Raw genomic sequence first — 11,538 nt, forward strand, 5'->3', positions numbered from 1 at the left:
GAAGCATTTCGTTCGTGACTTTCAAACGTTTCGCACCAATGCTGGAGATTTGGCGACGGTAAGCTCCAATTTGTTTTGCCAGGGAAAGAGAACTGAGCACGATGACCACTTTGGTAATAGCCACAGCTAATGCAACAGTCATTCCCATCTGAAGACCGACAAAAATACTCACGGTGACAAGCATAAGGGGCGAGACAATGCACCAAATTCCAAGTTTGTACGCCTCTGACACTCGATCACTGTCGACTCCGATAAACGTTAGAATTTCTCCGGTATCCATCGTTCGTCGTGCTGCGGCTGACAAACGCAGCAGCTTCCGGTAGGCACAATTAATTACAATCATACGCGCATTGCATGAAACTCGGGTGACAAGAAACTGACCCACGCTAATAGCCGTAGCCCCGCAGAAGGCTGCTAGTCCCAGTAGTATCGCCAGTACGTATCCCGTTGAAATGCCAAACATGTTGCTTTCACCTTCGATGTTTTTGATGATGGCCCTGATCAGAAATGGTTGAAGTAAAGTGAGACAGGCACTCGCAAGGTAGCACCCGAAGGCAACGCTGCAAGTGCGCTTTACACACTCCCAAGGCGGCTCTGGCAATTCATCGTAATCCTGGCGTCCTGTTTTTGGCTTGGTCGCGGAGAAGTAGAATGAATCAAACTTCTCTTGTAGTGGTCGGCAGCAGGAAGATCCCAGACGCTAGATTCATCGAGAGGAGTCTCGAAGCCACGCCTGAGAAGAGGATGTAGCCACCAGATTGTCATGACCGACAGAATCCCGGCCGTATCCAGTGGATTCTCTTTCGACTCAGCTTCGATCGAGTCCCCTTCAGAGAACCGGTGTCCGATAGATCTACTTGTCTTGAGTGCATGGTAATCATCATCGGTAACCACTGGACTGGTTCTTCCTTCGCGTAGCTTCATCACGTTGAGGAGATCAATATTACAATGAAGGTGGTATCTTGAATGACGTGTTTAACTGTAGCTACGACAGTCGCGCTTGAGAGAAATTTGCGAAGTGAGATCACCTCAGCCAGATATTTTCCCCTACTGCCGAGCCTTGAGGAGCGACTACATGTACTACATCCGAGGTGGTATTATTAGCGACATCATCAACCGGATCTACAACAATAAAATATGAGTGTAAGACGTGTAGCACTACAAAACTAACGACAGTATCCATCTGATCTGTACACCGATACTGTGTGATGTACGTTGAAGCTTGGTTTATTTAAACACGCCATTTACCAGAGCATTAGCAATACGGTAGATCGATTCCCGCAGTTTGACTGTTACATTACCGGTAATGTCGATAGTAAGTCGTCGTCTAGACGGGAAACTTTACCCGGGAAAGAAAATGAGATCGACTTTTAATTTACGACAGTAATCATAATTACGACGAAGTGCCAATAATCATCCGCAACCTGGCGGAAATGTCTCTTTTTAACTAGAAAACGGTGTTGCACAGAACTGTGGTCGTGATGCGCACCACAGTTGTGGAATTCAGATTTGTTATGCAACTGTAGACTGCATTGAATGACTTGTTGCTGGCGCAATACGCTCCAACCTCGAAGACCCTATCGAAAATTTTGCAATTTGATTGGCTAAGAGTTACGGCGCTCCGAGAGAACAATTGTGTTACGGAAAAGAAAGGCAGTTCTTGCCCTGCAAGACCGGTCATCCAGTGGATTCCAGTCCGGAAAGCCGGGAAGCTCGCACCTGTGCAGTGCGCTAGGCAGCGACAAGGGTTGCGCGGAGAAAATGGTAGATACACATGACTAAATCATTTCAACACAACAATTCCGGGAAGATTTGAACACAATACAGTACAATATGGTAATACAGAAACAAACCACACAGAGCGGCCTTTTTAATTGCACAGCTCGTGTTCCCCATCCTAAGACCTAAAGTGACACTAAAGTAGTAAACTGAAGTAATCAAGAAGTTGCAAAACCAGAAAAGTAGCAGAAGTAATACTTGGAGAAGTAACTGTATGGTCTGTTACTTTTGCAAACGCCTTGCAATTCAAACACAAGAAGCGAGGAGAGTGAGCGTTGCTCTGTGCGATCCATACAGCAACATGCCGGATCTCAGCGGTGAGGTGCTCCCTGCGGAGACACTCGCGGCAGGCGAAGAGATCGAGTACTACTCGAGGTGCTTTGTGACGGGCGACCCACGAGGCCTTAGAGTAGCAGTGATTCTAAGTGTCGACGATACTCCTGGAAATGAGCTGCCAGTATCTATTGACACTGGAGAATCGCTGCCCCTCACAAACTTCATGCGTCGCAGACGCGACGTTCTGGGGTGCGAACTAAGCCTAGAGCACGTCAAATGGCGCAAATTACGGTCATACCAGCTCGAGGCCGGCAAGATAGACCGGCTGATGATGGCAAGCGCTCTGTGCAAGGCTATGTCGAGCGCTGTGAGTGATGCAATTAATGCTACGATGGGTCAACTGCGAGGTGAGGCCGAACCCACCTCCGGTGCGACCTCAGTGGCTCAATGTGTCGACCAATCACCGTCGCCAAGGGAGTATGACTGTGTCGACGCTTCCGGAGCTGTGGAAACATACGAAAAACGCAAAAGAATTCCCGAAAGTGAATCAAATACGTATATCCAACGTGCTACGTGTGAGGGAAATCCTACTGGAGACCGTAAAGCCGGCGAATCGTCTGTGATCGATCTTACGTCTGAGGTTTGTCATGGAGAGCTGAACGCCCAGGCTATCCGCGCGTGTGCACTTGATGACGGAGCCTTAGCTGGTGAAGAAGCTGACCAATCCGCGCAGCCATCTGATGAGCCAAGGACGCATTCAAATCCTACACAATTTACCGATTTAGAGCTGGTTGAAGCTGACGAGTACGTCAAACCTGTTCCTACGCGGTGGGAGCGCTCAAAAATACGCCATCAGGCGAAGCGACGCCCTGGCCTTTGGAGTGTACCTCGATCTAAAAAGAGGCGCCACCAATTGAAGTAAGGTGTCACCCGCAGTGGCACAGAGATTTATCATGCACGCTCGCTAAAAGCGCACAAGGTACAGGCTATCCTACGAATGCCTGGAGTGCTAGAACCTCTTTGTAATCTTCACGAACGGCGCCCAGTATTCTCGCAGCCGGACGAGGACATAGATCACCTCCCCGCCGAGGTTGAGTGGCCCGACGACGTGAAAAGATTGGCGAGTGCCTAAATCCGTCCAAGATTAGATTCAAGGACGTGGGAGACTACGGATCATGTTGCTGCTTAGGAGATTGTTTCGTGCATACCTGCGCTAACGTGGGATCGGCTGTTAGCTGTACAAAAAAGACATGCAATCTCAATGCCCGATGCAACAACGCTCCTGTTGTGCGGTCTACTCTCCAGCTGTTTGACACTCATCGCGTGGGACTAGGTGTTTTTTACAACTGCTGATTTGGATGTGGGCGATGTTGTGGGCGAGTACGCGGGCGTTCTGCTTGAGTACGACGGCTTGGATAAAGGACAGCCTTACCAAGCGCTTAAACACAACAGTGGCTACACTATGCTCTACAACGTGCGGTCGATTAAGAACAAGTTTGTGAACGTCGAAGCAGTGAATGCTGGCAGCATTACACGTTTCATTTCCCATGCGTGCGGGCCCAACGCCGTGTTCGTGGAGTTGCACAGTAGGAGAAATGTGAAAGTGTTGGTGCGAATGATAGAAAACGTGAAGGCTGGGGCACAAATAACGGTTCATTACGGAGACGAGACGTGGTATAAATGTGCTTGTGATAAGTGCTGGGTGGATGCCGACGCCTTGGACGATTGAAGTAGGAGCTAACAGCAAACGCTAACATAACGTGGATAACTGAACACAATGTACGTATGTTGTACTACCGCACTGTTGATCGCATTGTATATTCCGGCTACTGGACGGTGTTGTTCTAATGTCATGTTTTCTTGAAGCCCAGAGCGCAGCAAGGCCGATTGTAGCGGTTAGTTCCCCCCAAATATATTTTATAGTGGATAACCAATACACTAACAGCCTCCCTCACCCTGCCGGGAACGGTCGCGGATGTTAAGAGGAAGCAGACGCAGGGTTTCTGTGACGGCTTCCAAACGAGGTGTCCAGCGTGACGAGCGGTAAGGCTCCACGTGATTGCTATGAACAGCTGAACACACTCGTGAATGGCGTGACGGGGGAGGCCAAAGGCGACTTCCGCCGTGTGTCCTGACCGCTATGGTTGCTCTGCTAGAGCTGGACAAGATGTCCGTTGACGAGCTTGGCGAAGTCTTGAAGGTAGGCGCCTTAGGCGAGGTGGCCATGCTAAGACCTCAGAGGGGTTGAACACCTCGTCCGCCGTGGATGACGCGGTCGTAGAGGACACCAAGAAGTAGCTGAGCGCAAGAAGTGGATGATCGATCCTAATAGATTTTTCGCCCTGTGGTGAAGGAGTATGGGACGTTGTTTCGAAGGACGCAACCTTCCAAAGAAAATGCATGCCCGGTGATCTTTGTTGGTTTGCTTTAGCCATATAAAGTCCCCGCTCAGGTGAGAGCGGAGGCGTTGTTGCCAACGATGGATGGGCTAGAGACAGCTGCAAGGTAGCAGGTGGAAGAACCACGGAGGGCAGGACATCAGCCGTGGTGGGCTTACGCTTGCGTATGTCTGTTATATCTTGGTAGACGAGTAGTCGCGGCTGGGACTGAGGTGCCTACACCGTGACGCACAGCAGACTAAAAATAGAAAGGGGTAGAGCCACAGGCCGCGTAGCAAAGTTATCGGGATGCAGGACACACAAGGTCCGAGATCTGGTTGTGCGTCAACTATAGTGACTGTAATCCATCCAGAAAGTGGATAGACGCTTATTATCGACCGATGGGCGGTGGATGTGGACATTTCGCGTCGCTTACGCAGACGTCGTGTGGACGCAAATGTCGTTCCGGCAAAAGCTGACTCTCTCCGCGAGAGTGCAGCTGAGTTAAGGTCTCCCCACGCTCTGCGCGAAGCGCTACCGAGCTCTACTATCACGTGGAGCACGGGGTAGACGCCAGGGGCGTACCCAGTATCTTGCGAAGTGGCTCACCCACAGAACCCATGGGAGGTTAAGGTTATTCCCCGGCAAGATTGCCCTGACGTCGTGGACGCTGACGACCGGGCACATCCAGTGCTTTGGCGCCCTCATGACGTGCGACAGCGTCGCCAGGCGCTGGGCGCCTCCCGCCAGAGTGGGAGAGAACAGGTCAATAGTTGAGCTGAGGTGCTGACCAATGGCTGTTCCAGCCATCTTGTACGTATGCGCGGTGCTCAAAGCGGAAGCAGGGGGAGGAGAGACCTCGTGGTGCTGGGGACGTGGTCCGAAAGGAAATATGTGCTTTGTGTCGTGCTGAACATTATTGAGACACAAGCGTCCTGATAGACGCATATTTGTTTCATAATAAGTTGCTCGATGAGCTTGATCCAAGTGTGGTTGCGCGGTAATAACGAAAGTGGTGTGTCCCGGACGGGGAACCCACTGCCCGTCGGCTTTCCAAGCTGACGCTCTAGCATTTAAGTGGTTAGTGTGATTTACGTAAGCTTGTCCGAGTACGGACTACTCATTGTATGAGGGGCTGCGCCCGGGTGAAATCGAACCACCGACATGTGGCTTTTAAAGCCAACGCTCAATTATTGAGCTACAAGGGCAATGCTCTAAAGTTTGTCCAGGCTAGGGCTATAGCTCATGGAACGAGAGGGCTCTGCCCTTATGGGCTTGACCCACCGACCTGTGGTTCTCCAAGATAAATGCTCGACCATTGAGCTAGAAGTAGGTTGCCCTTAAGCTTGACCAAGCGTGAACAATCGCTCATGGAACAAAATGTCTGCGCCGTGGTGGGATCGTATCACCGACATATCACTTGTAAAGCGAGTGTTCTGTCGCTAAGCTGTTGACGACGGCTCAAACGAGTCCAGAGCCTAGCTCTAAGCAGTTTGCATCACTTGGAGTAGGCGCGGAGCGCGAGCTTGAGAACGAGATACGCGGTGCGCTGGGATCATTGGGTCATGTATCGACGACGAGAAGCTAAGCGTCAACGATGCGTAGGCGTTTGGGAGTTTGTAAGGCTGTACAACGCTGGTGTGAGGTGTAGTAATCTCCACCGTCTTGACAAGACGTGTCCTCACTGAGGAAGTTTCGAGAGCTTGAATGTTCTCATCTTCGTGGGAAAGAGTGTAACGGGGCTTGTGAAGCACACAGGGGTACGGAGTAATCCGAAGAGTTATCAAACGCTTAGTATATAAGTCGGAGAGTTAACAAGACCTATCAGTACATTGGCAGAAAGTAACAAGTCATGCATTGACAAGGTTCAACTATGCCAGATCGTTATACAGATACATTTACCCCTGGATAGCGTGGCCGCAATAATACTAAATACAACACTTCTGGTTTCGAAACATAAAAATACTATATTAACTTTGAGCCCAGGTTGTGAGCTGTAAGTGACCTGCGGAATTCGGATTAGTGACGCTTTGAGCCGAACGGCTCCCTCTGATGCTAAAGCTAAGACAGCAACGCTGCCGGTGTGTCGATAACGCTTTCGGGTGTGATGTGTGGCTTACGTTCGATAAAGCTTTTGAAATAATCATGGCGTCGACGTCTTCATCAACCATATATTGACATCTTGCAAATTTCAGATGTCTGCGCTCTAACGAAAGGTGTAAGGCACGTGCAGGAACCTCACCTTGTTTACGCGGAACACGTTGGATATGAGAAGCATAAATGCGGACATCTTCTGAGGCGGAATAGCTGTCACATGAGCGCCCTCGTCTAGAATGCCATTTAGATACTCATTCTTCGGATGATGCTTTGCTTACTGCGCTCGAGTTGGCCGAATTCGGGCATCGAAAATGTATTTTAATCCTACACGATCACCTTCCGGAAGATGGCCCGTAGTATTTGAGCTTACTTGCACGGTCGCACTCTAAGTACCCAGCAAGCTTCGCCTTTTTTCGAAGCAGGGATATACGCCCCCTTGTGTTTGCAAATATTGAAATTATTGACACTCGTCCACGCGTACACAGCCAACGCGTCGTCTTTGTAGCTGGCATGCAATGATTTTAGAGGTGGATTGATCGTGCGCACAAGAGCAACTGGACTTGGTGGTACTACCGCTGCTGGAAGATACAAGTCACTGAGTATAATGGGCCTATGCTAAGCTAACTTCTTCGGCTTACACGTGTATTAGAAGGCATAAGATGGGTTTCACTTATATCAACTATACTTCTGATGTATAGATACACTTAAATAGGTAAAATTAAGACTGTTTATTTGTTTTGTTTCGTTTTTCCTCCTAATCTAATATTCTAAACGTAAGATATTTGCCAACGAATGGCTAGCAGAATCCTACAATTCTAATTGGTTGAAGATTGACTTTCAACCAATGAATGCCCTAGACACCAACCTGCCAAATGCAACGATTGGTGTATCTCACACCAACCTGGAGCTTCGTACTACATGTAGCCACTTCCTTGTAGCCCCATTTACACTGAGTGTCACGCATCGCGAATCTTCAAGCGCGTAGTTCTGGACGGTGGTGGCAAAATACGAGGTTGCATTTAGATAAATTACAAGACTTGGTTGCGTGGGTTACGCACTATCCGAGAAGATTGAGTTGAAAGCGTTTGTGGCTGACGAAAAGATGAGATCTAAGTGTATTTTGTTCCTAGTTGCGACGCTGCTAGCTTTACTTACATATGGAATCATCTCGATATATTACTAGAAGCTTTTTAAGAATTGAGGATGAATGTCCGACAACGATAGAAATCGGATCCTTCTTTTAGCTTAATACAATACTAATTAACAGTGTAATTAAAGATGCCGCTCAACATCCGGTGCTTAGCTCTTGGGGGCTAGTTCGTGCGTCAGAGCAAATAGCCTTCGCTTTTCTTTCATTTAAACCCCTTTCGTTGAGCAGCCATATCCCAATTTAATCCATTCTATTAGCTAATCAGATCAATGCGTGAAGGCCTAGACCCGCAACCAAAAATGCTTGATATTTCTCCCCAGAAACCGCTTTCTTCCGAAACTGCGATATTAAGCGGCTTGATTACTTCTCAGCCCGTCCTTGCGTGACTTCCCGTTTCGGTCCAGCTCAGATCTTCGCAAGGATGGAGTCCATCATGGACAGCTGATGGACAAATCAATAGAACCGAGCACTTACAATCCTTTATGTTTATCTAAAGCCTTTGGCTGTGTTCCAACACGTAAGCATCACAACCGCGTAATACAGGCATACAGATTTTGGATGAAGTCTAAATAACAATCGCCATCACTCAGTAAAAAATGTACTTCTAGTTGTAATATACCACAATTTGTGTCCTTCCAACTTCAAGTATATTTTATTGCACAGCACACCCCTGGTCGATCGAGCTCTGATGTTGAGCTAGTGACGGCTTCCACGGGGCCAATACTGTCCCTTTCGCGTGGGTAAGCGCGTGGGTAAGAGGGGACGACTCTACTACGGCATTAAGTGCTGCTGTGTCTTCCACATTGCTATTGCCGCACATCACGAAGCGATTGAGGCGACTCCTCACCAATACTTCAAAAATGTCGATGATAGCCTACTATCCGATAGTAGGATACACGATGAAAGGACAGAGCTGCGAGAAGCCCACATCTCATCCTCCAGTTGCTGTGCCTCCCCCACCGCGTATTTCGGCACATGCTGCGTTAACATCACCCATTAGGCTAACGCCGCCCCGGAAACAGTGCACTTCGAAGGTCGTTGCTCGGCAACTATAATACAAGCTTAAAGTCCACCAATCAGAAGCCCTGCATCATTTCCCAAAAAATGTATCAAATCTAACACGCGGAACGACAAAGCGATACGTTTTTGTAGCTTGCTTACGTATCCCAAAGAGGCGGAAGCGATGTATGCTGATACGATGTTCTCAAATGTTGCCAATAACGAGTAGACATTGCAAGTTGCGGTTTAGGTGCAATTTGCAAAATTGCTTGTACAATAAGTGGAGATTATATCACTTTTGATGCTATTTTATTAGGTTCAGTCTTTAGTTATTTGCTCAATAATAGTATTTTGAGCTGAGACTTCCGTCACTCAACATGTTTTCCCTTGCTGTGATTATAATAATTTGTCATGGTAACAAAGACAACATACACAATATTATTGTATCTGCTCTGGTCTGAAAGTGTGTCTGTCGCCGTCCTATCCACATGCGTCACAATCATCGCCAGAGATTTAACCACACACGCATTTAAAGAATACCATACAATGGTTAGGGGCACTGGTCTCAAATAATAAGAGAGTGAAGGGTATCAGTACAGTAGTTGGTTACCCAGCCAGTCACTTTTTAGTTTTCTCAAGAGGTGCTAAGACGATGCTGTCTCTCGAAGACTCAGAGATGTTATCCGTGTTACTCGCCGATGCTGCCTGCGATCACGACGCCACGGTCGGTACAATCCCTTCTGGCATGGAGGAAGGAGGAGTGACACGTGCTTGCAGATCAACTCAGAAGAAACCTCGCAATGCAAAGACGGGTAGCTTGCCATATTCAACTGCCCTTCAGCGTCGTCAGAAAGCGGAGTTAGAATCCCTACGGGAACAAGCCCATCGGCTGAGTCACCAGATCCAGATTTTAGCTTCAGTCGAAAGGAACCAGTCACACACAAGAACGATACACGCTGAGGTATTGCATCAAGAACAAGGCGAACAACTTAAATGGCGCGATCGCGCGATACTCAATTGGGAGGAGCGTAACCGCACGGCCAGGGCTCATCTCCACTTGAGAAAGATATACGCACAACAAACCAAACTTATCGGTGGTATGCGCACTATTCTTGGTCGGAGCGACACATTTGAGGTACAGTATTCTCGCTCGCACCACTCACACTTAAGCTTTTCTCCCTATTCGAGTTGAACTCTCACGCCGTTTCGACTGCACTTTTAGGGATTCAAGTTTGTCCAAAAGCCTCAACCGATGGCTGACCGACCTTTCTTTTTGGTCGACACAAACGAGCCGATGCTAGCAGAGCTTCGAGCAAGTTAGCATGGATGCATCTGCAATCGGGCTTGATAATGTCGACGCTAGGCGATAATCTCTTTGTTGGCTCCTCCACGCAAGAAAACCTCGACGAAAATCGCATCGAAACATTTTCGATTACACCGCTTCCGTGCACGGTACATGAAGCTGAGCAAATCCTGTGGCGCTACGTCACAAACGAGGACACCTCGAGCGCTGGTAACGAGGCCTTCAACTTTGTACGTCTGCTTTGAGAGGGCTGTCTCGCGAACTTTTATAATCCTATACGTAAATGGTTAAATGGTGTAGACTCAAGCTCGAGGTTTCGACGGAGGCCAGACGCCGTTCGATCGACGCTGTGTAACTCACCTCTTCATCCAAAACAGCAAGTTGGGCACTCCTCTGTATGCCAACGCGCTCGGAGTCTATCGCAAATATCGCGACAAAAGCCAAGTTGATCTTGTTGGACGAATGCGTTGGCTCCTACCCGGAGATAGTCTCGAGTTTGAAGACCAATATATAAACGGTGATCGAACCACACCCTTGGGATCCTGAGAACTACTGCGTCGTTCGAACACACTATCAACTGGAAGGCCGAAATTCTGGAAAGAGCTCCAGTGAACAACAACATATAATTCGGAAACTGGTGATTATGAGTATCTCCGACAAGAATCGCCGCTCAAATATGGACGCTAACACTTGTTACGATTTTATAGTTTTGGTACCTGCACTCGATAATCTATCAAATTATTGACGAAATCCATTTACATTCTCTAGTAGATAGATTTTACGAATTCAGGGGGCAACGAGACGACTGCTGCAAGTTGTCATTTCGCCGTCTTTCGGCAACACGTGTGTGTCACAGTCTTCGGCTAGAGGAAGGACTCGCTATTCTAGACGACGCCTACGGCAGTTCAGTGCGCGGCGCAAGAGTGTCACGCCCGACCAGTCCCGCTCCTCGACGCAGGCAACTTCGTCTCTAGTCTAAAGTGGAACCAAGAGGTCCAGACAGTGAGACGATGGTGAAGTTTACAGCAACAACAGGAGGTATGAGAGCTGGTAGGAGGTAATTTCGTATGTTAGAGAGCTGATGAGGGAGCTCTCAGTCGTGAATTTCCTTCTTTTACAGGAAGCGCTCAAGAAACAGAAATAGACAAAATACATTTTACTCAAGTATTACGTCAAAGTTCCTACTTCGGCTTATAGAAGATACACGATCCCGACAAGAGAAGGAGATAGCGACCTGTATATATTTGCACTCAATATTCTCGTATTTGCACTCGAAACAACAACACGGTAATAAACGTGGAAAGGAATTTTGAGGTTCAGTTGCCAAGTTAACAGGTCGAGAAAGGAGTTTGACCAATTTACGTCTCAAACGGTTATGAAGGGTACTTCTTTCTCCCATTCAATTAGTTACGCTTAGTCTGAAGACCTCGAAAGAGTAGGGATCCCAGATATGGTTTGTGCACACCGTGAGTGTAACGGGGTACGTAGCCCTAAGTGTACCCTGGTTACATGAAGTGTGACACTTCACACTTCAGGTGTATGACACGTCATACTCC

The 11,538-nt window shown here is 48.1% G+C and overlaps 1 protein-coding gene and 2 non-coding genes across 3 annotated transcripts; 2 read left to right on the top strand and 1 right to left on the bottom strand.

Annotated features, from left to right (window-relative positions):
- Window positions 1-4,604: 4,604 nt before the first annotated feature.
- On the top strand, window positions 4,605-4,680 carry PITG_33051 (the record flags this gene model as incomplete). The annotated part of the gene is made up of 1 exon (XR_009934445.1): window positions 4,605-4,680. It is a non-coding gene; the product is annotated as a 28S ribosomal RNA (ribosomal RNA).
- An 889-nt stretch (window positions 4,681-5,569) lies between these two features.
- On the bottom strand, window positions 5,570-5,641 carry PITG_28392. Its single transcript has one exon. It is a non-coding gene; the product is annotated as a tRNA-Leu (tRNA).
- Window positions 5,642-10,029: 4,388 nt separating this feature from the next.
- PITG_15024 (uncharacterized protein) lies at window positions 10,030-11,126 on the top strand (the record flags this gene model as incomplete). Its single annotated transcript, XM_002898159.1, has 3 exons — window positions 10,030-10,212; window positions 10,871-10,984; window positions 11,103-11,126. 3 exons carry the CDS (start codon window positions 10,030-10,032, stop codon window positions 11,124-11,126), a joined length of 321 nt encoding a protein of 106 aa, XP_002898205.1.
- Between the last annotated feature and the right edge of the window lie 412 nt (window positions 11,127-11,538).

Source organism: Phytophthora infestans, genomic scaffold (genome assembly GCF_000142945.1).
Source record: "Phytophthora infestans T30-4 supercont1.38 genomic scaffold, whole genome shotgun sequence".
Taxonomy (NCBI): domain Eukaryota; phylum Oomycota; class Peronosporomycetes; order Peronosporales; family Peronosporaceae; genus Phytophthora; species Phytophthora infestans.